Source organism: Puma concolor, chromosome E4 (assembly GCF_028749965.1).
Source record: "Puma concolor isolate L17-30 chromosome E4, mPumCon1.1.hap2, whole genome shotgun sequence".
Lineage (NCBI taxonomy): Eukaryota > Metazoa > Chordata > Mammalia > Carnivora > Felidae > Puma > Puma concolor.
The window spans coordinates 374,191-401,812 of record NC_141683.1 but is presented as its reverse complement, the minus strand read 5'-3'; the positions used below and the strand labels follow the sequence as shown (position 1 = coordinate 401,812).

Here is a 27,622-nt window from a genome sequence, read left to right as displayed (position 1 = left end):
AGCCACCCAGGCGCCCCAAGAAGAAATTTTTCTTAAGCAGACTTCTGCTTCAGAGCGACATGATGATTATTTGTAGAAAAATATTGATTTACTCAGTATTTCCTTGAGAAGCACTAATCTTTCCCTTGCACACCATTGGGTGGTTTGAAACAGCACCAAAAGTCAAGTAACCCTGTTTCAGGTAAGTGTTGTTGTTTTGTTGTTGTCGTTCACGTTCTCTCCAGGTTGCATAAGATTATTCTGCTCTCATCATATTAGAAGAAATGGACAAGGGAAAAATCAGATGATTTGAGTGCTCTTCAGTTTTTCTTCCTTATGGAAAGTGGGTTTTTTTTAATGTTTATTTATTTATTTTGAGGGAGAGGGTGTGCATGCGCATGAGTTGGGGAACCAGCAGAGAGAGAGGGAGAGAGAGAATCTCAAGCAGGCTCCGAGCTGTCAGTGCAGAGCCTGACGACATGGAGCTCGATCCCATGAGCTGAACCATGTTATCATGACCTGAGCGAAACTAGGAGCCAGATGCCCAACCCAGCTGAGCCACTCAGGTGCTCCTAAAAAGTATTTTTAAGAGATACTACTTTAGTTTTCAAAGCTATAGCTGCAGACTTTTTTAATTAATCCAAAAGAGATCTTAATAAAATTGTAATATAAAACTATAAAAAATAGTGAAACATAAAATGTCTAGAGTGATGACTCTTTTTTCCTAAGAAATCTATGGATGTATATGTAGAATATATAAGGAAGATCCTCTAAACTCCTTTGTAGTTAATATTTGAGTCAATATTGGAAATTGCTTTTTTTTTTTTTTTTTAATGTTTATTTCTGAGAGAGAGAGACAGAGTGTAAGCAGGGGAGGGACAGAGAAAGATGGAGACACAGAATCCGAAGCAGGCTCCAGGCTCTGAGCTGTCAGCACAGAGCCTGATGCGGGGCTCGAACTCACAGACCGCGAGATCATAACCTGAGCTGGAGTTGGACGCCCAACTGACTGAGCCACCCTGGCGCCCCAAGGAAATTGCTTTCTTGGTCTGAAAATTTTCCTGTCAACAGAAATACCTACAAGTCATTCTGTGTTTTGTTTTGTTTGGTCCCTCCTGCTTTCCTTTTTTGATTCAGATTATCTTACTGCTCTAAGTGGAGTAGAGAATCTAGTTCTTGTTGAATGGTGTTCTTGCTTGGGAACAGGCAACTGTCTTGATATTAGGAGCCATTATGTTTCATGACTGATCTCATGCAGACTTCTTTAATGCTAGAGATTGTCTTGTTAGAGGGATTTTTTTTTAATTTTTTTTTTTTGGACATTTATTCATTTTTGAAACGAGACAGAGCACAAGTAGGGGCAGGGCGGGGTGGAGCGGGGGAGAGACACAAAATCTGAAGCAGGCTCCAGGCTCTGAGCTGTCAGCACAGAGCCCGATGTGGGGCTTGAACTCACGAACCATGAGATCATGACCTGAGCCGAAGTCAGATGCTCAACCGACAGCCACCCAGGCGCCCCTAAAGGGATTTTTGAAGAGCCTTTCTTAACTTCCAGAGTCAAAGGTACGAAAGTCTTGGTGAAAAGGATATGTGACCCCTGACCTCAGATGTGATTATCAATCTTAGAAATCTTCTTAGGTAAAAAGGAATGGGTAGCTTTTGCTGTGTGGCTAAGGGAAGGACCTGGATACTGTCAGCTATCTTGAATTTAAGGGTAAATCATGTCATCAAGAAACATTTAGTGACTTCTCTTCCTGCCCCTCAGATGCCTTGGTTCTGTACCTCTTGCACCTGATTTCTCGCAGCATTGAGGCAAGGAAATAGTACCAGTCTCTTGTTAATCTTGTTTTTCTTTTTGTCGTATTTTTTGGGTGATCTTCTCCCCCTCCAGGTGTAATATACAAGTAGAAAAAGCTTTAGGGGCACCTGGGTGGGTTCAGTCGGTTAAGTGTCCAACTTCGGCTCAGGTCATGATCTCACAGCTCAGCTCGTGGGTTGGAGCCCTGCGTCGGGCTCTGTGCTGACAGCTCAGAGCCTGGAGCCTGCTTCAGATTCTGCATCTCCCTCTTTCTGCCCCTCCTGCTCACGCTGTCTCTCTCTCCTTCAAAAATAAATACACATTTAAAAAAATATTTAAAAAAGAAAAAGCGTTAAAAGATGACCACCTAAATGGAGGTCTGGAAGATTACCTCCACCCACAAGTCTTTTTCATGCTCCCTCCTAGCCTTTATCCTTCTTTCCCCACCCCCAAAGGTAGCCACTGTTCTGACTTCCTCTGCTAGTATTGTTCTACTTCGGGGTTGAGACTATTGGTAATAATAGCCACAGACCTCCTTGCGGTTAAAATCCTTTTGGTGGTGTTAAATATAATGGTTTTCAACTGGGAGTATTTAGCCCCCCCAGGGGACATTTAGCTGTGTATGGGGACATTTCTGGTCCTCAAAACGGGTGATGGTTGTTACTGACATCTGGTATGTGGAGGCTGGAGGTGCTGCTGCTGTCCTACAGTGCACAGGACAGTTTCCCACAACAAAGGATTATCTGGCCCAGAGTGTCCATAGTACTAAAGTTGAGAAACCCTGTTCTAATAGCTAGTGCCTACTGAAGTTATTGTGGCCGTGAGTGGTACATTAGGTTGTTGAAAATCTGTTTTGCTTTTGAAACTTTTGTCATTAATCGAAAATCTTTGTAGGAGAAAAAATATTTATTTACAGGGAACTCTTGAGTGTAAATTTCTTAAGGTAAATATTGACTACATGAAAAAATGATAAATCTCTTTCTTGATCATGTAAGATACCAGATCCTACCAACAGTCCCAGGTCTTTGTCTCCGTGTTGAAGAAAAGTGATACCTTTTGTCCTAAAGGCTCCATGTGCTTGTTAATGCTGATAGGCAAATCTCAGCTAATAGACTGCCAGCAGCAACCCCCTAGGTGAAATCCAGACCAGGCAAGTTTTCGCCTTTGGACAGGGTTTAGGTGCAGTTTCATCATACTTAATCTAACACTACTGTGTGAATATGTTCTGCCCTCGTTTCAGTAAAAAAAGATTCTTTGCAGGTATAGTGGATGAAATATACATTTAATCCTAGGCCAATTTTGATGTCTAGATTCTTACTTTTACATATTGCTATACATAGTTAACTATACAGTTCAAACCCCCCATTGGAATATTTCATCTATGAGTTTTGAATTTAAACTTCTCGACCATTTGTAGGGGTGCCTGGGTGGCTCAGTCGGTTAAGCGTCCAACTTCGGCTCAAGTCATCATCTTGCAGTCCGTGAGTTCGAGCCCCGCGTCGGGCTCTGTGCTGACAGCTCAGAGCCTGGAGCCTGTTTCAGATTCTGTGTCTCCCTCTCTCTCTGACCCTCCCCCGTTCATGCTCTGTTTCTCTCTGTCTCAAAAATAAATCAACGTTAAAAAAAAAAATTTAAACTTCTGTACCATTTACAAGTTAATTGCCTAAGCAGATATGTGTTAGTGTAACCCAGTATAGTATTACAGTGCTAGATGAGTAATGTTTCTTTGACCCTGAAAGATCCTTTAATTTATCAGCATATTTAGTATTTGGTCAAGGAAATAGTTCTTCTAGATGTCTGATCTGTAGCCTTTAGGGCATCTTCACTAGTGTTCTGTGAATCACATGTCCCTTGGGGAGCGCATCTGGATGGGCCTGGGAACTCTGTCCCTTCCTTTCATTATGCATGTATGTCTTTTAGAAATTATGTTAAGTTCAATCAGTATGTTCATTTTAAAGTTTATTTAAGCTTTGGTTAGGTAGTATATGCACATGATGCAGTACTCACAGTTGGAAAAAGAATTTCAGTAAAAAAGTGTATCTCCTTCTCTGGAGGTGGAACTTACCTGTTTGTTGCTATCTTTCAATAGATAAGGTGGACATTATAAACTTAAAAAGACTTTTCTGTCTCCCCTTTTTATTTATTTATTTATTTATTTATTTATTTATTTATTTATTTAAAAAATTTTTTTAGGGGCGCCTGGGTGGCTCAGTCGGTTAAGCGGCCGACTTCGGCTCGGGTCACGATCTCGCGGTCAGTGAGTTCGAGCCCCGCGCGGGCTCTGGGCTGATGGCTCAGAGCCTGGAGCCTGTTTCCGATTCTGTGTCTCCCTCTCTCTGACCCTGCCCCATTCATGCTCTGTCTCTCTCTGTCTCAAAAATAAATAAATATTAAAAAAAATTAAAAAAAAATTTTTTTAATGGTTATTTAGTTTTTGAGAGACAGAGTTGAGCTGGAAAGGGCAGAGAGAGAGGGAGACACAGAATCTGAGCTGTTAGCACAGAGCCTGACACAGGGCTTGAACTCACAAACTATGAAATCATGACTTGAGCCAAAGTTGGATGCTTAACCAACTGAGCCATTCAGGCACCCTACCCCCCTCCCCCTTTTAACCTTTTTTATTCTGAAGAATTTAAGATACACACTTAAATAAAGGGTATAGAATAGTTCATTTCTGTGTCCCTACCACCAAACTGCAAAAATGTCAACATTTTGCCATTCTTTAAAAAAAATTTTTTTTAATGTTTATTTTTGAGAGACAGCAAGAGACAGAGCATGAGCAGGGGAGGGGCAGAGAGAGAGGGAGACACAGAATCCCACGCAGGTTCCCGGCTCTGAGCTGTCAGCACAGAGCCTGACACCGAGCTTGAACTCACAAACTGCAAGATCATGACCTGAGCTGAAGTCGGACGCTTAACTGACTGAGCCACACAGATGCCCCAGCATTTTGCTATTCTTTACAGTTAATTTCAGTGTTGAAAATGTAGAGAAAATATTTTGAAGGTATGTAAAATTTAATAACACGAAGGTTTATTTTAACACTTAACTTTTGGTAACATCTACACCCAGCATGGCGCTTGAATTCGTGACCCTGAGGTCAAGAGTCACAGCTATATTGACTGAGCCAGCCAGGTGCCCCATGAAAGTTTATTTTAAATTTGATAGTCACACATATACCACTTTTGTGTTTCCTGATCTTTCCTTTTGTATTGGCCTCCATTTTTCTCATTAGTGTAATATGAGGAGATAATTGTGTGGTCATCCTGAAAGTCTGGGAACTGATGCCTCCTGAGTCTACTGAGATTATCATAGAAATCTGAGTGAAGTGCATTCTGAGCTTGCCCAGTCAGGGCAGTAGGATGGACAGACTCTCCCATCTTCAATCATCAGTAGTTAGTTAGATCATGCTCTAGCATAGAGCATTATTGATCTTAGGGAATCCAGGGTGATAGCTACTGAAACGTGGAGGGTAGACTTAAAAGTTTATGGAGGTTATTGACTGTGTAGCTGTAATAATTTTCTTATCTTGGTTTCTCTTTTTCCTTCCTGTTTGGAGACTCTTAAAGTCAGAGATTGAGTGGAACATCAGCTTATAGAAGGTAGGTGGCTTTTGGTTTTGTTTTGGCATTGTTTGTGACATCAGGGAATGATAAAGACGAGAGCAGTGTTCCCAACAAAAGTGAAAGATGAGAAGCTTATTGGAGAGTAAAATATCTGAAGCTCCAAGTGAAGCTGTTCCTAGTCTGGGAGCCTCTACCCTTGGAAAGGTAAACGGGGGGGGGGGGGGGGGGGGGAGACACTGGTGAATATTTAGTAACAGAAAGAAAGTCAAGTCAAAAAGTAGAATCTAAGTGCTTAGAAAATCTGTGGCAAAACATCATTAATAAGACTATTAAATCATGGCTTTGTGGCATGTGGCACTTAGTTGTGGCACTTAGTTGATGACAGGTGTTAGCACATTGAGATATCTAGGTTGAGTTTTTCATTGTTGGATAAATTCATTTATTCTGATAGTTTTTTGGTGGCATCTTTAGGGTTTTCTACATATAGTACCATGTCACCTTCAAATAGTGAAAGTTTTCCTTTTTCCTTTTTTTAAATTTTTTAAATGTTTATTCCTGAGTGAGTGAGCAACAGAGCACGAATGGGGGAGGGACAGAGAAGAGGGAGACACAGAATCCGAAGCAGGCTCCAGGCTCTGAGCTGTCAGCACGGAGCCCAACGCAGACTCAAACCCATGAACCCCAAAATCATGACCTGAGCCAAAGTCAGATGCTTAACCAACTGAGCCACCCAGGTGCCCCACTCCTTCCTTTTGAGTTTGGATGTCTTTTACTTATTTTTCTTGCCTAATTGCTGTGGCTAGGACTTCCAACACATATGTTGAATAAAAGTGGCGAGAGTGGGTATCCTTGTCTTGTTCCTCTTTGAGGAAAAGCTTTTAGCTTTTTACCACTGAACATGATATTAGCTATGGGTTTGTCATATATGGCCCTTAATGTGTTGAGGTGTGTTCCTTCTAAACCTGCTTTGTTGAGATTTGTTTTCTTAAGATTTTATTTGGGGGGCACCTGGGTGTGTCTGTCTGTTAAGGGTCTGACTCTTGATTTCAGCTCAAGTCATGATCATTTTGTGAAATGAAGTTTGTGAGATCAAGCCCTGCACTGGGCTCTGCACTGGCAGCACAGAGCTTGCTTGGGATTCTCTCTCTCTCTCTCTCTCTCTCTGTCTCTCTTTCTGTCTCTCTCTCTCTCTCTCTCTCTGTCTCTCTCTCTGTCTGTGCTGCACTGGCAGCGCAGAGCTTGCTTGGGATTCTCTCTCTCTCTCTCTCTCTCTGTCTCTCTGTCTCTCTGTCTCTCTGTCTCTCTCTCTCCCCCTCCCCCTCTCCCCCTCTCCCCTTCTCCCTCTCTGCCCCTCTCCCCTCCCTCCCCCTCCCTCCCTTCCTCCCCTCTTCTGCTTGTGCATATGCTCTTGCTCTCTCTGAAAATAAGTATATAAACGTTAAAAAAAAAAAAAGATTTTACTTTTAGGTAATCTCTATACCCAGTGTGGGGCTCGAACTCACAACCCTGGGATTTTTTTTTTTTTTTTATCATAAATGGATGTTGAATTTTGTCAAATGTTTTTTCTGCATCTATTGAGACAGTCATTTAAAAAAAATTTTTTTTTAGTGTTTATTCATTTTCTGAGAGATAGAGTGTGAGTGGGGGAGGGGCAGAGAGAGAGGAAGACTCCACTGCTAGCACAGTGCCTGACATGAGGCTCGAACCCACTAAACCACAAGATAATGACCTGAGCTGAAACCAAGAGTCACTCAACTGACACTCAACCGACTGAGCCACCTAGGTACTCCTGAACCTTTTTAATGTATTGTTGACTTTGATTTGCTAATATTTTGTTGAGAATTTTTGCATCTATATTCATCAGAGATATTGGCCTGTAATTTTTGTGTATGTGTGGTATCTTTGTGTGGTTTTTGTATTATGTTAATGCTGGCCTCATAAAAATGAGTTTGGAAGTGTTCCTTCCTCTTCAGTTTTTTGGAGTAATTTGAGAAAGGTAGATACTAAGTCTTTTTTTAACTGTTTGGCCGACTTCACCTATGAAGCCATTGTGCCGTGGACTTTCGTATTTTGGGAGTTTTTAAGTTATGGATTCAGTTTCCTTACTTGTACTTGATCTACTCAGATTTTCTGTTTCCTTGTGCTTCAGTCTTGGAAGGTTGTGTGTTTCTAGGGATTTATCTGTTTCTTCTAGGTTATCCAGTTTGCTGGCATATCATTGTTCATAGTGGTCGCTTACGATCCTTTGTATTTCTGTGGTGTCATCTGTAACTTCTCTTTCATTTCTGATTTTATTTATTTTGGCCCTCTCTTTTTCTTAATGAGTCAGCCTGGAGGTTTATCAGTTTCATTTATCTTTTCAAAGAAGCAGAATTTTATTGTTCAAATAGGTGTGAACATTTGGGGCTGGCCTGGAAAGAACTTGACCCTGCAAAGATACAGGGAAGGTACAGATAGGAGAGAATGAAAATACTTAGCAATCGAATATTAAGAAATGAGATGTTCTCAGACCTGGTCACTGAGTACCAGTAGATGAGAATAATAAGTTAGGGATTCAAGACTCTCCTAGTTAGGTATCTTGTGGGCCCTTGTTAGAAAGTTGCTTTGTTTTTTGGAAGAAAAGAATTATAATTTTGTAGGTGTCAAGTCCTAATTTAATGTTCTAGATGATTTTCAGGTTTCTGTTTCCTAGGGGTAGGCAGAGGAAGGAATTCCCTAGTGCTGATGGGAAAATAAACCACCCTTATAGAAAAGAATTTGGGGTTTAGAAACATGTTGTGCCACATGAGAGATGAAATACTCGATGTAATTTACTTCCTGTATTTCTTTATGGTGATTAAGTCATTGAGACTAGAGTTTGACAGTAGTTTTTTGTGCCTGTTTGCAGTATGAGTCAGTAGAGGTTTTTGTGACCTCTGCAGCAATCTTGCTTCCTGTGAACCCAGGAGTGGACTTGTTAAGGAACACTACTCTGAGAAAACCAGTGCTTCCTAATTCAGATGCTGCCTCAGGACAGGGAGTCTTGTTCCCCTTTCCTCCTCTTCCTGTGTAAGACCCACTCTGTGCTCTGCTTGATAAGGTAGTGTCCTTAGCTTTTATTTGGCTGTAACTAAAATTTTAATAGATACATTGTCCCAGTTAGGGGTAGACTTCAGTATCAGTCAGTCAGTCCCTATTTTATAATCCCCAAGTAATTGAAGACTGACCCCCCCCCCGCTAAGCAGAAATTATTCTGTTTTAGCAATGAGTACAAGTCACCTGTTTCTAGAAACTAAAATCAATATATTATTTTGGATGTCATTCCCAATTTGTGTATTAGGCATTTGGGAAAGCAAAATGTGGGGCGCCTGGGTGGCGCAGTCGGTTAAGCGTCCGACTTCAGCCAGGTCACGATCTCGCGGTCCGTGAGTTCGAGCCCCGCGTCGGGCTCTGGGCTGATGGCTCAGAGCCTGGAGCCTGTTTCCGATTCTGTGTCTCCCTCTCTCTCTGCCCCTCGCCCGTTCATGCTCTGTCTCTCTCTGTCCCAAAAATAAATAAACGTTGGGAAAGCAAAATGTTTTGTTTTTTTTAACAAATTTTTTTTTAATGTTTGTTTATTTTTGAGAGACAGAGAAAGAACAAGAGAAAGCGGGGGGGGGGGGGGGGGGGTGCGGATTCTGAAGCAGGCTCCAGGCTCCGAGCTGCCTGCACAGAGCCAGACACGGGGCTCCAACCCATGAGCAGCGAGATCATGACCTGAGCCGAAGTCAGCCACCCAACCGACTGAGCCACCCCAGGAGGCACCCCGCAAAATGGTTTTTGGTTTTGGGGTTTTTGTTTTTGTTTTTTTAGTACTGCTTGATTGTATTGTATACTATTTCTACATAATCTGGAAATGAACTCCCATCTCCTAACAATTAACTTCTTTTGACTAAGCTTTTCTGGATTTAACTTAAAAAGTGAATCTTATTGATCATATGAATGGGGTTTTGGCTGTTCTGTAATCTGATTTGTTGTTGTAATAGTAATTTTGAAATATCATGAGCTGGGGGCGCCTGGGTGGCGCAGTCGGTTAAGCGTCCGACTTCAGCCAGGTCACGATCTCGCAGTCCGTGAGTTTGAGCCCCGCGTCAGGCTCTGGGCTGATGGCTCAGAGCCTGGAGCCTGTTTCCGATTCTGTGTCTCCCTCTCTCTCTCTGCCCCTCCCCCGTTCATGCTCTGTCTCTCTCTGTCCCCAAAATAAATAAAAAACGTTGAAAAAAAATTTTAAAAAAGAAATATCATGAGCTGATTTATCCAAATAGACTATACCCACTGAAAACAGAACTGTAGAGAGTTTGCAGGAGAGGACTGACAGGTAGATAAACTGTGGCTCATTTTTCTTGGCCACCAATAAATAGCTTGTCCATTTTATACAGAATTTTAAGGTTGGCTTTTTATTTTTTATTTTTTATTTTTTTTTAATTTTTTTTTCAACGTTTATTTATTTTTGGGACAGAGAGAGACAGAGCATGAACGGGGGAGGGGCAGAGAGAGAGGGAGACACAGAATCGGAAACAGGCTCCAGGCTCCGAGCCATCAGCCCAGAGCCTGACGCGGGGCTCGAACTCACGGACCGCGAGATCGTGACCTGGCTGAAGTCGGATGCCCAACCGACTGCGCCACCCAGGCGCCCCAAGGTTGGCTTTTTAAAAAATAAATTTTATTTTCAACCTTAACAGTGCTTCTGATTTTGATCCTCTTGTTCCGAGTCCAAGGTCGTAGGTTAAAATTGGCGCAAAAAAGTTAGCAGGTTATTTATAAAATTTGTGAAGAGCAAAGATGGTGACTGTATGGCTTTTGCCAATTTGTTCCTATTATTGGTGAGGTTTTTTTTTTTTTTTTTATGCGTTTGATTGTACAAAGTTCATATTTCTTTTGTATGAGTACCTTCAAGCTTTTAGTTGTAATTAATTTGAAGTCTTATTTCCTGAATTCAGATAATCATTTCTTTCTGTATCGTGGTTACCCTTTATGAACTGGCCTTCCCAGTCATTTATCAGATGTCTTTTGTACGTATCTAGGTTATATGGACTTACTGTGTACTTTATTTTTTTTTTTTAATTTTTTTTTCTTAATGTTTATATTTATTTTTGAGACAGAGAGAGACAGAGCATGAGCAGGGAAGGGGCAGAGAGAGAGGGAGACACAGAATCCGAAGCAGGCTCCAGGCTCTGAGCCATCAGCACAGAGCCCGATGCAGGGCTCGAACTCACAGACTGTGAGATCATGACCTGAGCCGAAGTCGGACGTTCAGCCGACTGAGCCACCCAGGCGCCCCCTTACTGTGTACTTTAAAAAGAAGTCCTGGATCAAATCTTCTTGTGAGTGGAAATCATACATGGCTTGTTGGGACGAATACTGGGTATTATATGTAAGTGATGAATCCCTAAATTCTACTTCTGAAATCATTATTACACTATTTAACCAACTTGGATGTAAATTTAAAAAAGAAAGAAAGAAAGAAATCATACATGCCTGTCAAAGAACATGTATATTTTACCTCAGTTGTATTTGGCTAATATTTTCTTTAACCTAGTGGCTTAGAGTAGAGATCAATGAGGCAAGCAGAGTGAATTGGGCTCTTGAGTTTTGGCCAAGAAATGCTCAAGCCATCGTGGTGTAATGGAATGAGTACGGGCTTTGGAGCCAGCATCTACTATTGTTAGCTGAGTCAATGACTTCATTCAAATTTCTTAATTTCACCAAGTTAATTTCCATATCTGTAAAATAGGAAAAGGACCCTATCTTCTTGCTTTGTTGTATGGATTAAATAAATATTTAGTGCATTAAATTTAATGCATTAAAATTCTCAGTGAATGTTAGATCTTTTCTTTTTCTTCAGAGCATTACAATTTGGATAACAGTTACCAAGAAGTATTTTAAAATTTACAATTTTCAGCTCACACAATAAGCAGCTTGGTTTGGGATGATAATGATTTGGCTGAAAAAAAGCAGGGGTGTTGGCTGCCACATAGTTCTTAATTTTCCAGGATCTGAAGAAAAATACCTGTTGATGTGTGAGCATCTCTGGTACCTCTAGACTACTAATCAATTTAGTATACAGAGGAGATACTGTGGTGAACATAGTGTACTGCTTTAGCCTGTGTCAAGTTGGAGAATTAAACTGCGTGCTAATGATAATCACTACCAACTGCTTAGTTGTATCTAAGCCTTTCATACTGTCTCAAAGACTGGTAAAAATTGACCAGTGTTTAAAATGCAGTTAAGGGGCGCCTGGGTGGCTCAGTCGGTTAAGCATCCGACTTCGGCTCAGGTCGTGATCTCGCGGTCCGTGAGTTCAAGCCCCGCATCAGACTCTGTTCTGACAGCTCAGAGCCTGGAGCCTGTTTCAAATTCTGTGTCTCCCTCTCTCTCTGACCCTCCCCCATTCATGCTGTCTCTCCCTGTCTCAAAAATAAATAAACGTTAAAAAATAAATAAATAAATAAATAAATAAATAAAAATAAATAAATAAAATGCAGTTAAGTGTATTCAGTGGACTTAAATGAGCATGATGTCTGAACGAAAGTTGAAAAAATACAGTCTCCCTGCCACGATTAAACATAGAACCTAGTGAGCTTCAGTTTGAAATTCATAGTTTGTCTCTTGTGGAAATGTATTGAATAAGTGGAAAATGGACTATTTTCTTGGCCCCATTTATCACAGACACGATGATTTCCCTTATCTCCTAAAATAGTACAGTACCTAGATCTGGAGACCTCTGATGGGCTTCTGTTAAGTACGACTTACTGTGACTGAGATATTACAACATCATCCACTTGAAGCTTAGCTTGGCAAAGTGTAGGGTTTTCCTGTGTAGTTTGTAAATTATTGAATGCCTTTTGCCAGTGGCCAGTACTGCCTATTTCAGATTTAGCTCAGTATTTGTTTTCTGAAAACAGAAATTAATATTAGATTGCTCAGGAAAACTTCTTTTACAGACTGAAATCTTTGGGTAGGGCATAGATTATTTTTCTCTGTATTCTCTAGACTCTAGAAGCTTTAGCAGTTGGAAAAATGAGGGTTTTGTGAGAGATTCTGAAGGAAGTCCGTACAATTATGATTTGAGTTTCAGAAGCCCAAATGAGGCAGGTATTTGGGGTGGTTTATTGATAGGAGAGGTCGATTGAAAAATAAGGACACCCCCTCCCCCTTGTTACTCCTTGTTCCTGTTTATAAAGAACTTATTTCCTTAAACAAAGACCCTAGCGTAAGGGTCCTCCAGCCGGTACATGTCTAAAACAATTACTGCCGTTCCCCCTCTCTTTGGTTTGCTGGGATTTCTTCCCCACCACTTTCTGACCTTTTATGAGTACGTTTGAGAGATGAAAACTCCTTATAAAGTGATTGGAGACCGTCTCTCTAGAACAGAAAAAGGAAAATTAGGAGAAAGTTTCAAACATGTCTAGAGTCTTGATCAGCCTATAGAAGGACATAGGTGGTGTGGTAAATGGTTTATGGTGGGTGGGACGTTGGCTGGAGTCTGAGGAGGAAGAGTTCTAGGCTGGGACACAGGAAAATGAGACAGTATTGCAGCCTCACTATGGCTAGGCCTAAACCATTACACATTGTTCAGTTGTGGTAAAATAATACGTAACAAGGACCTAACCCATTTTTATGGAGTGTACACGTGCTGTCATGACTACTTTGCTCGGAAACCGTGCTGTGATTTGTGCTAGATGTGGGTTCAGCTGCCCCGAGTGGTGTGAGTGGTGTGAATCTGCATATACCTACCTGTGGGACAGCTCCAGGAACAGATCTCCAAGGAACACGTCTCCTGTCTTACCGATGTCTGTTCTTTAGCACTAGCGGTCGGGTTTATTTGTAATTTGGAACATGTTTTGTCATTGATGCTGTGATTTCCTGTCCTGGATGTTGGCTTTGGAAGCTAAACAGTTAAAGCATCATGATTTCAGAGGAAACTAGCTCTCATGAATGAAGGCAAAGTTTGGCACTAGGCCAGAATAATGGGGGGCAGTTAGGGTGGGGAGACTAACTGACTTTTGTACCACAAATGACATTTGAAAAAATTAAGAGATAATTCCATGTCCTGAGGTTATAAACCGGCTTCAACTGGTTCCCCCCCCCTTCTGCCCCCGCTAGGCATCATGGGTAAAAGTAAGCATCCCCCTGTTTCTTTTGTTTAATGTAACAGTACGCCATGTGATTGGCAGGGCAGTGCCCGCTTGGAGACCGGGTTTATGCAGGTCTCTCAAGGGGGCTGGCACGTATGGGGTCGTCCCTGTGCTACAGAAAAAGCCTTTCTTACGATAGAAAAGAGAAAGGGAGCCTCTCCCCACCTCCTCCCCCCAAAGCCCCCACAAAAACAAAAACCTGAACCCATCTTTTATTCCTTCTTTTCCTCCTTTTTCTGTCCGCCCTCCCCCCATCCCCTTCTTGTCTCCAGCTTTCCTGGCAGCTAGAGGAGGGAGCAGAAAAATGTAAACCTGTAAGTACTTTTCACTGTCCTTGCTCCCCCCTCCCTTTTTTCTTTATCTAAAAGCAGAAACTCAGAATTGCTCTGAGTTCTTCACAGCCTTTTCCTGACTGTGTGTAGAAGGTGATATGCTGAGGTTTCTAATGGGATTGAAATAATAAATACTGTTGCTTTTTACAATTTGTTGTGGAGTAATTGTTTCTCATCCAGAGCTCCTTTCGGTTTGGATCCTCAGTCGTTTGCTTCATCCTTTTGCTGTAATGGTCTCTGGCTTCTAGTTTTCTTTGAGCTGAAGCTATAAGAAGGATATTATGCTAAGGTTTCCTTTTTCTTTCTTTTTGAAAAAAATTTCTTTTGTCTGTAGCAGTGATGGTTCTACTCCCCCTTACCCTTACTTACCCCCCCCCCCCCTTTTCCATGTCAGCTTCAACCCTGCTCTGTGAATGGAGTCAGCCAGCTGACTGAGTGCTGGCATCACGCCAGCGGCTGCAAAGCAGTGAGAATGTGCGCGCGCTCGCGTGTGTAAGTGTGTACAGAACACAAAGGGAGAGGCCTGCAGCCTAGGAAATCACAGGCTATTATATAAGGAAGTCTGCGTCATCTCTGCTTACTTGGGCCGATGGACAAGGAAAAGGGGACGGTTTAGAGCAAGAAAAATACCCGTTTGATACACACACACACACACACACACACACACACACACACACTTTTTTCCTTGCTGTCTTTAAATAAAATTAGATTTTTTTGTTGTGGCAAAATGAGAGGGAGCTTCTCTGTCCGAGTGACAGTGACTGTGTTCCTAGTGGAGCTAGTAACTCTTCTGGGAGGTGAAGCAGTCTTTTCCGCATCTGTTTTCCTGCCTCCATATAGAGGTGTGCCTGCTCAATGAAGAAGGGTCCCTAAAAGAGAGATGCTGCCTGGATTTAACAGCTGTAATTTGTTAAGATACCTCCCCCCCCCCCCAAAAAAAGATGTTTCTAATCATTCCAGATTGCCGAGGGTCCAGGAGTGGATGGCCATGGGGGTGCTCTTAGGAGACACAAAAAGCCATATAATAGAGCAAATAATATCGGCTAACTACTCCTTTGAGCAACCCCCCCCCCCATTTCCTCTTTTATTTCTTATTATTGTTCTATTTAGTGTATTATAAAAATGCAGTGTTCTCCCCTGCCATGTGTTGCGGAGTTAGAGTTATACAAAAGGAAAGTGAGGTAGCACATGGAAAGAAGGAAAAAAATCTAAGCTTCCAGACTTTGCAAGTGTTGCAGTTTAGAGATCCACTTGGAATGATTGTATGTTTCATTGGTTATTAGGAGCTCAACATTCATTTAGAAATTATATTTCAATTTACCACCAATTTACCCTGGTGTCTTTTTTCTCAGTTTCTCTTTATGTGCTTCCTGGCTGTGATACATACATGAAGCGGCTCTTGTGTTAGGTGGAGTGTGAAATAAAGTGTATTAATGAATAAAAGAGGGACATGCTGTTACAGTTGTTTTATGTGAGTTTATTTTTATTTCTTATCTGACCATTCAGAATAATGGTGCTGATATGCAATAATCAAGTAGGGAGAGTTTGGAATGGGAGGAAGCTTTTGAAGTACTTTATCCTATAATAAGGTTTGTCAGGTTGCAGTCTAGAGGAAGCTCCTTAATTCAGTCTTTTTGTTATAGCCTATGAATTTGTACTCTTGCCACATTTTTACATCCAACAATCTTTGAGTATATGTATATTTTTCCCTTTGGCATATGAATTTTGGTGCAAGTGTTAAGAGGTGCACTCTGATCTGTGTCTCCCTCTCTCTCTGCTCCTCCCCGACACTGTCTCAAAAAAAAAAAAAATAATACATTAAACAAAAATTAAAAAACAAAAAAAGGGGGGTGTCTGGGTGGCCCAGTCGATTAAGTGTCTGACTTCGGCTCAGGTCATGATCTCACAGCTTATGAGTTCGAGCCCCGCGTTGGGCTCTGTGCTGACAGCTCAGAGCCTGGAGCCTGCTTCAGATTCTGTGTCTCCCTCTCTTTCTGGCCCTACCCTGCTCACACTCTGTCTCTCTCTCTCTTTCTCAAAATCAAAATAATAAACATTCAAAAACACAAAAAGACGTGCATATGAGGTTATACTTTTTTGTGTCTTATCTTTTAATGTTTATTTTTTGAGAGAGAGAACACAAACAGGGGAAGGGCAGCAAGACAGAGACAGATGATCCAAAGCAGTCTCCACACTGAGAGCAGAGAGCCCGATGTGGGGCTCAACCGGGAGATCATTGACCTGAGTCGAAGTCGGATGGGGATGCTTAACAGACTGAGCCACCCAGGCGCCCTGAGGTTATACTTTCTTTAAGGGTTGCTGGGTGGGATTTACCAGAGCAGCTGGCCTGAGCTCATTTCCTAGGCTGCCCCCAGTTATATCCCCCCCAGATAGCTGGGGCCACTCTTTTTCTTTTCCTTTATAAATGAGTTAAGGGAGATTGTTTCCCAGTCTGTTGAATCCTGGGAGACAAAACAGTATCAGACCAGCCTAGCTCAAACCTCGAGACCAAAGATTCAGAGTTGTGAGATTCCCTGGTTCTTAGAAATAATAATTACCTTTTTAAGTTGATGCTATTTTTAAATTCTATTTGGTAATGTTTTTTTTCCATGGGGAATAACCATTTTACATGTGTGTATGTGTGGTGTTATGTTTACCTCTTACATTGGTTTATATTAAATATAAAGAGAACTGAAGATGTAAAGTTTATTTCACCCCTTACCATCATCTCTAAGATTCTGTCTGTATTGTGATGCTTGCTTATTGGACCGATAGGTTTTAAAAAAGATCTTTTGCAGCCTTTTATTTCTAACTTTTTTCCTGGTGCCTGGAAGCAGATTAGTAGGGATAATCTTACGATTAGGTAGTTATAATCAGTGAGGCATAAGTTAATACATTCTATTAATGGACAGACTTTGTGTTTCTTCTCATAGGCCCTAGTTATTGTTTAGGAGTGGATGAAGAGTCGTTTTGAAGGATGCGTGGAATCTGTCCTTTGACCATCTCTGTCTCTATCACTTGTTTTAAGTGATGTCTGGCAGAATTTTCTTTATATGTCAGAACTCTTGTACTGATTTATTATACTATGTGCTAGCATAACTATTATTATTTTACTCTGACTTATTATAAGAGGGTGGGGGGGAGGATTGCTTACCTCCTATTCATTAGGCTTTTAGGCAACACACCCTAACTTGTCATATTTAAGCATAGAGGCCTTTATGATCCTTGGTGTGCAGTAACTGAACACTGTCACCTAAAGCTGGATCACCTAAGTTCTTGCATTCAGTGAAGTTAATGTGGTAGTTAATGTGGTAACGCAGTTAATGTGGTAAACTCAGTGAAACAGAAGAAACGCTGTAAGAGCAAGTAAATAGCAACTGTCTTTGCGTTCTTATTCAGAATAACTGTCTTACCAGTTTGGATCAAAAAACCAAAAATGCCAATATAGATAGATACTACATAATATGATGATTAAGAATATGGACCTTGGCTCAGTCAGTTGAGCATCCGACTTCAGCTCAGGTCATGGTCTTGCATAGTGGGTTTGAACCCTGCATCGGGCTCTGTGCTAACAAAGAGCTCAGAGACTGGAGCCTGCTTCAGATACTGTGTCTCCCTCTCTCTCTCTCTCTCCCCCTCCCCTGCCCATGCTCTCTCTCTCTCTGTCTCTCAAAAATAAATCAATGTTAAAAAGGAAAAAAAAAAATGGCGATTGAAGTAAGAGAGACCTTTGTGTTTGAATTAGGCTTAACTATTTACAGACTGTGAGACCTTGGAAAGTTATGTAGTTTATCTGTTTTCTGTAAAAGGATAATTATTAAAATTTAAAACTCTCCTATAAAGGGCTTAAATGAGATAAGGTATTATAAAGCACTTTAGAGCTTAGCCAATAAGAGCTCAGTGAATGTTAACAACTGTTACTGATATTCTGTCTGTTGGGTTTACTGCTGTTTTCAGTGCTCTTACTAGTTTCTTTTAGCCAGTCTGTGGCTACCGCTACTTTTTATTTTCGTGATGTATTTTGATTAAGAGTGGGTTTATCGACCTACACGTTGGAAGAGTTTAGATCAGAAGTCAGCAAACTACTGATTGTTTTTGTAAATAAAGTTTTATTGGAACACAGCCACACATATTTCCTTACAACAATGGAATTGAATAGATGGCCCACAAAGTCTGTAAAATATTTACTATCTGGGGTGCCTGAGGGGCTCAGTGGGTTAAGTGTCCAACTTCGACTCAGGTCCTGATCTCTTGGTTCATGAGTTTGAGCCCCACGTCAAGCTCCGTGCTGACAACTCAGAGCCTGGAGTCTGTTTTGGATTCTGTGTCTCCCTCTCTTTCTCTGCCCCTCCCCTCTGCACGCTCTCTCTCTGTCTCTCTCTCTCTCTCTCTCAAAAATAAATAAACATTAAAAAAATTTTTTTAAAGCGGAGCCTGAGTGGCTCAGTCGATGATTAAGCATCCGACTTCGGCTCAGGTCATGATCTCGTGGGTTGAGTACGAGCCCCAGGTGGGAATCTGTGCTGACAGCTTGGAGCACGGAGCTTGCTTCCAATTGTGTGTCTCCCTCTTTCTCTCCACCCCTCCCCATGCTCTTTATCTGTCTCTCATAAGTAAACATTAAAAAAAAAATTTAATGAATAAATTAAATTAAGTATTTATTATCTGGCCCTTGACAGAAGAAGCTTGCAGACCCGTGGTCTAGGTCTAGATCACTTTTCCTAGAAAAGTGAGCCAGGAAGGAAGTTCTAGAAATCCAAAGGGAGGTAATTAAAATTGACTAAACTTAAATGAACTAGAAGGAGTGGGTTTTTGGTATGGGATTTTGTAGCCTGGCGGATAGCAGAAGGAAGATACGTTGACATAGCTGATGTGAATTAAGGTAAAGGAAAGTAACGTTTGGAGTTGGTTAGGTAATAGTATTGGGGCATTTCATGTGGTGGTATTAGAGTACAGACAAGAAGGCTTTGCCACCAAGTAGTTTGCATTGAACCTGGAAGATAGGGGCGCCGGGCTGGCTCAGTTGGTGGAACATGCAACTCTTGACCTTGGGGTTGTGAGTTTGAGCCCCACGTTGGGCATAGAGCTTACATTTTTAAAAATCTGGAAAATACATGAATTGGTAGGTTTCTTTATTAAACATGTGTATTAGTTGTCAGAGTGTGGTCTGTGGATTCCTTGGGATTCCTGAGAGCGTTTTGGAGAGTCTTGAGATCAAAACTGTTTTCTAGTAATACAAAGGCTTTTTTTGTTTGTTTGTTTGATTTTGCCTTTTTCACTGTGTTGACATTTGCACTGATGATCCAGAAGCAGTGGTCAGTAAAACTGCTGGTGCCTTTGCATGAATCGGAGCAGTGGCACGAAACTATACTAATGTTCATTGTATTCTTCACTGCTGTACAGTTTAAACTTGCAGTTTAAAAAGAAAGATGCAGTTTCACTTGAAGAGTATTTTGATGGAGTGGAAATAAACTTAACTTTATCTGGACCTTTCAGAACATGGCTTTTGAATATTTTGTGTGATAAGGTGGGAAATGCTCATGAAGCACTTTTGCTGTGTACTGAACTACAGTGGTCTCAAGGAAAAGGACAGTCGAGTCGCAGGCTAACTAGCTGCTTTCTTCATAGAACCGTTCCTACTTGATGAAAGAATAATCAACGCACTGTGGTCTGTAGACTTGGGTATTTGACAGACATTCTTGAAAACTTACAAGAACAACTTGATTATATTTGTGCCCGGTGATAAAAGTAGAATAAAAATTAAACCAGAGTTTGACAGCTCAGAACTTACTTTTATGATGAGATCAGTGGTGACATTACCCAGTATGATTCGTTTTTATATTGTATAATGAAATATGTCAGCACTTGAAATGTAATGACTTAGTGGACCAGAATTTTTCCAAATGACAAATGCATGATGTAACAAAATCACGTGTGGGTAAAAGATCTATTCAAAGTGTGAGATAAGATGGACCAATGGATTTTAATGTTACAGTGTGAAAAGTTCATTGATAAGGTTTCAGATTTCAAATTGCAACTAACCCTTGGAAACGGTTTTGTTAATTGAGGTAAAAGTCACATAACATAGAATTAACCTTTTTAACTTGTATGATTCAGTGGCATTTAACACAGTTGCAGTGTTGGGCAACTACCACCTAAATCAAATCCCACAACAGTTTCATCACCCCAAAAGGAAACCTGTACCCACTAAGCCATCACTACCCATTTCTCCTTCCCTCAGCATCTGGCAACCACTAATGTGCTTCCTATCTTGATGGAGTATCTGTTCTGGATATTTTACACCCATGGAATCCTAGGACACATGTGACCTTTCGTGTCTGGTTCCTTTCACGTAGCATGTTCTTGAGGTTCATTCATGTTGTAGTGTTTATCAGTACTTTATTCCTTTTCACATCTGAGTAACATTCCACTTCAGGAATATACCACATTTGGCTTGCCCGTGCATCAGTTGATGGACATTACAGTTTTTTCCACCTTTTTGGCTACTGTAAATATTACTGCTATACACATTTTTCTATACGTTTTTGACCGAATCCCTGTTTTCAGTTCTTTTGGATATTTACCTATATAAATGGAGTTGCTGAGTCATGTGATAATTCTAACTTTTTGAAGAACCACCAAGCCATTTTCCAAAGCAACTGTACCATTTTATGTTCCTACCAGCAATGTACAGTTCTAGGATTCCAGTTTCTCCACATCCTCAACGCTTACTATTTCCTGCCCTTTTTATTACAGCCATCTTAATGGGTGTGAGTTGGTACCTCATTGTGGTCTTAATTTGCATTTCTCTAATAACTAATGATGTTTGCATGTGCTTATTAGCCATTAATATATCTTCTTGTTCAAGTCCTTTGTCTGCATCTATCGAGCTTTGAGTATATCAAAGACGAAGGAATCCACAGTTCTGATCATTTGAAAAGATTGCTAGAATACCCTTCTCTGGTATCAGTATGAACTCGTAAGTTTTAATTTATACACCTGTTCATGTACACGTGTGCACATACAGAGATAGAAATAGATGTGTGTGTGCTTGTGCGTGTACACGGATTTCCTTTTTCTGAGAGGACTTGGAAGCAGTTACGCCACCATAGCAATGAGCACATGTGACACCAGGTCTTGTTTTCTAAATGCTGTTGTCTGGGGGAAGAAAGTTGAGTTCCTTGGAGAAGTGACTCAGGGCAAAGGAAAAACGTCCTTTGGACCTGAAACATGACGTGGCTACCAGAAGAGAATGAAATGCTAAAACAAACAAACAAAATGGTGTACCAACTTGAAGGAGCTTTCAACACCGGATCTGGGACAATTTGAAGAACAAAATAAGTAATGATAGTAACAGATTATAACCCATGGGATGAAATAAATATCCCTAAGCCCATGGTGCTGCAAATAAATATTTGAATAAATAAATACGAGACAGCCATGTATTATAGTAAAATTCAAATTAATAAACATAGAAGGAATGATGGAAACATTAGGCAGATACTAATAATTGTTACAGGCAAGAATTGTCTGTGAATGCTAAAGTTAGTCGGTGGAAGTTGGATGCAAAATGAGATTTTGTGTAGCCTCAGAGTATCTCTTCAGAGTAACGTTCAGTGGAGAAACCTGTCAGACCCCACCTCCATCAAGTGATTACAGTTAACATCATCATAATGCAACATGTTGACATCATGTGCTTGCTGAGAGGATACACTGAGAAGGGTACAGTATTGCTTTTGTGCTATTTTTGTCAAAAATACGTAACTTCAATCTAATGAGAAAACATCATGTTAACCCAAATTTGGGGACATTTTACAAAAGGGCTGGCTGCAAAAGTGTGAATGTGAAGAAAGAATAAAAACTGTCACAGTTAGGAGGAGAGATGTTGGAGATCCACAAGAGCAGTGTCGGGCTGCAGACTGAATGTGGAAGCAGGTATGGGAACCCAGCTGTCTGGGGTTAATGAAGCCAGACATTAATGAGATTTGCAAAAAATGTGAAACAGTGCCACTCTTCTCACTGTACTGTTCTCTTTTTTGAGAAAATAGTTGTTGTTTTTTCTTATAAAGGGTATGTCACTCACGTTAACTTGGAATGTGGGCTTTTTTTTTTTTTAATGAACTAACATTTTTAAAATTCTGTTTTAATTGCTAATATAGTGACTGTTGATAGCTCTAGCCACAAGCAGAATCTCTTTGGAGCCACTGATTTTTTTTTTTTTTTACATTTATTTATTTTTGAGAGACAGAGACAGAGCACAAGTGGGGGAGGGGCAGAGAGAGAGGGGGAGACACAGAATCCGAAGCAGGTTCCGGGCTGTACAAAAATACTGTGTATTTTTGACAGAGAGAGAGAGAGAGAGAGAGAGAGAGAGCGAGCGCGCGCATGAGTGGGGGAGGGGCAGAGAGACAGAGAGAGAGAGAGAGAGACAGACAGACAGACAGACAGACAGATCCGAAGTAGGCTCCAGGCTCCGAGCTGTCAGCACAGAGCCCGATGCGGGACTTGAACCCACGAACTGCAAGATCATGACCTGAGCTCAACTGGCTGAGCCACCCAGGCGCCCCTGGAGCCACTGATTTTTAAGTGTCCTCTTAAAGGGATCCTGAGACCAAAAAGTTTTGTGAGCCAGGAGAGTGTGCATGATAACTGCAACAAAGACCCCCCCCCCCCCCCAAATAGGATGGCTCAAACAAGATACAAAGTATCTCTTTCGTGTAGGTTCTTGTTGCTGTATTGCTTCATGTGGTAAGCTCAGGAATCGAGTTTCTCTGACATGAACTTTTCTGCTGATGCCCAGGACAGTGGTTCGCATGCTTTAACGTACATAGTCACCAGGAGGGCTTGTTAAAACACTACTGCTAGTCCCCATCCCCAGCAGTTCTTTTTCTTTTTTTCTTTTCAGTGTTTTTTTGGGGGGAGGCGGGGGGAGAGCGAGCGCGCGTGCGCCCGCGAGTGAGCGGGGAAGGGGCAGAGAGAAAGATGGAGAGAGAATCCTAAGCAGGCTCTGCCCTGACAATGCAGAGCCTTATGTGGGGCTCGATCCCACAAACTGTGAGAACACGACCTGAGCCAAAATCGAGTTATACGCTTAACCAACTGAGCCACCCAGGCCTCCCTTTTGGGGGATTTTTAACTTACCTGACAGTAGGTGACGTAGCAGTGAATAATGTAGACCAGTCTTTCACTCCACAGACTTTAAAATTCAGTGGAGGGAGAAAACCGACAATAAGCAAATGCAAAAACAAAATAAAAACAGAAAGCAGAAACAAAACAAAACAAAACCACGTAGTGGAGTGCGCCTGGCTGGCTTAGTTGGAGGAGCATGTGATTCTTGATTTCAGGGTTGTGAGTTTGAGCTCCGTGTTGAGTAGAGATTACTTAAAAATAAAATCTTTAAAAAAAAAAAACGAGTTTGGGTGTCGTTTGTAGTTTTAAATAGTCGGATCCATGCTGTTCTACCTAAGAAGAGCTAAGACAGTTTCTAATTCAATGTCATATATGTATGTAATTCTTGCTGCTTTAATTTGGAGAAGTGAGTCTTGCCTCAGCAGGAAGTTGATAAAAGGGAATTGTACTTTTCTTTGAACCCCAGCTCCTTTCTTTAAGCTTGATGCTTTTGCAGCAGCTTTAGGAATATTTGCAGTAATCTGCCAGCATCTTTGTAGTTGTGTCAGATTGTTTTCTCTGGTTGGCCAGATTTATTTCCAGTTTGCCAGATATCGTTAGTATAATAAGCACTTTAGAGTCAGATATGTTGTGTTTCTATCCTATTGGGAGAGTAGCGTGGTCTCTTTTGATTCTGTGTTATCTAAATCTCCTCTTAATGGACAATTGCTAATAGACATCCACATCGATGCGCTTGGTCACACCTTTACTCTTCCACCAGTTCCTGGATCCTAGAGATTGCTGCCACTGGAACTGTGTGGAAGCAGTCTCTGAAGTGCTCCAATGAGGGGTGCCCAGGTAGCTAGCTCAGTTGGTTGAGCATCCGACTCTTGATTTCAGCTCAGGTAATGATCCCGAGGTCATGGGATCAAGCCCCATGTCGGGCTCTGCACTGAGCATCGAGCCTGCTTGAGATTCTCTCTCTCCCCCTGCCCCTCTCTTCCCCTCCTGTGCACAGATCTCACTCTCTCAATAAACAAAGAAACAAAATGATCCAATGAAATGGTACAGTTGGAGATAATTTCACTCTTTGTAGCATCTAAGATGAAACCTGTTGTGTAGCCATTTTGTTATCCCTTAGGGGCTCTTACCCCCTTCTGAGGAATCGGTTTCAGAGTTTGGTTTATATGTGTGTAAATTTCTTTTGGGAGCTGAAATAGGTTACGGTTCTGGGAAAGTGCAGAGTTAATTGCCAGGAGTGATTGGCAATAGGAGGCATTAGGTAGCTGGGAAGGAACTCAGCTTTCTGGTTTGCACCTTGGGTGGCTTGGGTAGCTTGAAGATGTGCAGGACAGGACCATTGCTTGGCAGGGCCTGCAAGTGCAGTGTGCTTCCGGTTTGGTGGCAGATAAATGGCTGTTCGTTCTGCTGCACGGCTGCAGGGAGAAGGCACAAGCCCCCGGTCTCTGAGGCACTGGTGAGATAGATAGAATTTGCACGTATGAGTGTGTCTGTCCCTTTGAAGTACGCGGATTGTCGTTGGGAGACTTGAGTAGGCCTGCTCTTTGTGGGATAACTAGGTAGCTAGGCTGCTGCTTACAGCATTCTCCCTTTTCCGCTATGACTAATTTAGTAGATAGAGCTGTAAATATTCTTGAAGGATATCTGGAGAAAATTTTGTGAGGCCAGAATCTTGGGAGATTTTCCAGTGGCGTGTAGGTCACTGTTTCCCTGTCACCACCACCTCCCAGCTCTTGTTTCCTCAAAATGTAGAAATGTGGTTACTCTCACCATGAATTCAAATGCCTCTGGCTTTTATTAGTCTGTTTATGAATGTGTGGGTGTGGTAAACACATGCTTCGTGTGTGTGGTGCTGTTTGCATGTACGTACCTATGCAAGATAATAATTGAATAAAAGTCTTCAGTGATGGAACGGAACATTACAGGCGACCGCCATCAGTGAAATGAAGCGGGCACCCCTTGCCGTCCCTGGTGTGGTAGAAGGGATATGTCCTGGGCACTGGAATTAGATCTAGGTTTTAACCGTGACTCTCCTGTCGTGTGTGACCTTGGGCATGTTTATTTAGTCTTTCTGAGTCTCCGTTACCTCATTCATAGGATGTGTGAGGGAAATAGACTGTACTGAGAATTAAGTGAAAAACTGTTGCTGTGGTTCTTAATCCACAGTTTTGGTATTAGCCATCACTCAACTGTTGTTCTCCTATTTTGCCTTCCTCTTTGCCCCCAAACACACCTTGCTACTTTTCATCCTACTGAAATACACTTTCCCCCAACTGTTTTCAGATTTGTGTGATGAATGGTTTATCTGGGAAGAGGCTCTCCCGAACATGTGTGTACAAAATACACTTAGGAGATCTTCTTAGCAGGGTGAAAAATCTCAACCATTCAAAACTCTTCTTTCCTTCCACCCATTGTGGGTGGGGTTTTATCCACCCTGGGATGAAACATGAAAAATACTTGTTTTGTTTCTCCCTTCAAGTGTTATCCCAGTAGTATTCCTCCAGAAACGCTATATTTGTTCTATTTTGCACAAAGAAAAATGGAGTTTTCTAGATGAGTTCTAGAGGAGATTGGAAAAATGTGGCTTGCTTAGCAATTTACAACCTAAATTGCTTACTTGCCTGTTTCTTTTGTGAAAGTTTAGGCCAATCATTCTTAAACTGTAAAGTGCCTAATAATCAGCAAGAAAAACAAAATGCAGATCCTTTGCTTAGGAAATTCCAGTTTATTACTTTGAAATGGGCCTGTGAAGAGGCATTTTATTTTTTAGTTTTTAATCTCTCTTTTAATTTTTTATTTATTTTGAGAGAGCAAGAGAGTCACAAGCCTGGGAAGGGCAGAGAGAAAGAGAAAGAATCCCTAGCAGGTTCCACGCCATTAGCACAGAGCCCAGTGCCGGGGCTCGATCTTATGAACTGTGAGATCATGACCTGAGCCGAAATCCAGAGTCAGATGCCTGACCAACTGAGTCACCCAGGTGCCCTGCGATGATGCATTTTAAATAAATACCTGTAGTAATTCTGGTACAGGTAATCTAAAACAACACTTAGAGAAACACCGATTTCAAGTCAAAGAAAAATGACAAAACTAAATGTCTCAGGTGCCATCCACGGATCACACCTTGGTCTGTGTTGTCTTCTATAGAGATACTTCTCCAAACCTTCTCTAGGGGAGGACCAGCTTTTTGTTTTGTTTTATAATACAGCATGGGCCAATACAGTGAAATGAATTACTAGAAAAGGAAGATTAAAAAAGATATACAGAAATACAAACCCAATATTTTTTATTGTTAGATTCAGCAGGCAAAAAAATTACTCTCTGAGGTTAAAAGAAAAGTTTCTACATGCTTAGTCTCAGCTTGTGCTTATCTTGTTGCAGAGTGATAACTAACAGTTCACTGGCCAGCATCAGTCCATGGGCTATGCTTCGGATAGTGTTGTTCTTCAGAGATGAAAAGGATTTTGTGTTGAAACTGGCAAGCTGGAAACAGCTGGTCTCTTCTGCAGTTCCCAGGAAGGCTGATTTTTTCATCTATAAAATTGAGACAGTTTTACTACTTTGCCTATCTTATAGGAATGTTAGGAGGGCCGTATAAAATATAATGTGTGTAAAAGTACACTGCAGACTTAAAAAACTAATGTAAGTTATATTAATCATCACAAACATTTATTGAACATATTATTTAGCAGGGAGTTTGTCAGCAACGAGGGATGTAGGGAGATATGGCAAGGGGCTTACTATTCATTTTATGTATTTGCCACATAAGGTTGGCAATATCCTGATTAAATTCCAGATTCATAAAATTTCCTAGACTTGAGCAGTCTTGCTCTGAACTCCAGGAGCATTCTATTTTTATTTTTTTATTTTTTTATTTTTTATTTTTTTTTTTTTTTCAACGTTTATTTTTGGGACAGAGAGAGACAGAGCATGAACGGGGGAGGGGCAGAGAGAGAGGGAGACACAGAATCAGAAACAGGCTCCAGGCTCTGAGCCATCAGCCCAGAGCCCGACGCGGGGCTCGAACTCAAGGACCGCGAGATCGTGACCTGGCTGAAGTCGGACGCTTAACCGACTGCGCCACCCAGGCGCCCCAGCATTCTATTTTTAAAATACGCAACTTTGTGATATTATTTTTTGTAATAGTTCTGAAATAAGAATTTTGAGGGGCACCGTGGTGGCTTAGTCAGTTAAGCGTCTGACTCTTGGTTTTGGCTCAGGTCATCTCATGGTTTGTGGGATATAGCCCCGCATTGGGCTCTGCACTGACAGCAACAAGCCCACTTGGAATTCTCTCTTCCTCCCTCTCCACTCCTGTCCCACTCACGCACACACACTCTCTCAAACTTTTTTTAAAAAATAATTTTTGAAGGCGTATTCATGCTTGTCTAATGGACTGGAAGCATTTTAGAGGCAGGCACCCTTTTCAGTTGAAGTTTCTGGTGCTCCTTGTGTACGGGTCCTTTGCTGTTAATCAAGGAGATTTCCCTTCTCCCAGCTGGCTCCCAGTTTCAGGCTTGCTATCCAGTCCCACACCCTTTCTCTCCTTTGCCCAGCTCCTCCTCTCAGAGCATTTGCGGAAGATGGAGATCCTTGATGTCCATCAAGGCAAAATTTTTGAGTGCCTGTTATGTACAGGTTAGGTGAAAGAGATAAGAAAATAATACA

At 41.5% G+C, this 27,622-nt stretch overlaps 1 protein-coding gene across 3 annotated transcripts in view; it reads left to right on the top strand.

Moving 5' to 3' along the window:
- The window catches only part of GATAD2B (GATA zinc finger domain containing 2B), an 85,953-nt gene that overhangs the window by 19,897 nt on the left and 38,434 nt on the right, over nucleotides 1–27,622 (top strand). Inside the window, exon 1 of one of the 3 annotated variants that reach the window (XM_086693184.1) lies at nucleotides 13,791–13,810. The exons of 1 other annotated variant lie outside the window; for it this stretch is intronic. Coding sequence is in view for 1 of the 2 variants with exons in the window: in XM_086693182.1 (XP_086549308.1) it covers nucleotides 21,711–21,763 (53 nt within the window). In the remaining variant the exon portion in view is untranslated. Of the gene's footprint in view, nucleotides 1–13,790; nucleotides 13,811–18,602; nucleotides 21,764–27,622 lie in introns of those variants that run through there. One more of the 3 variants, XM_086693182.1, reaches the window with a different exon arrangement.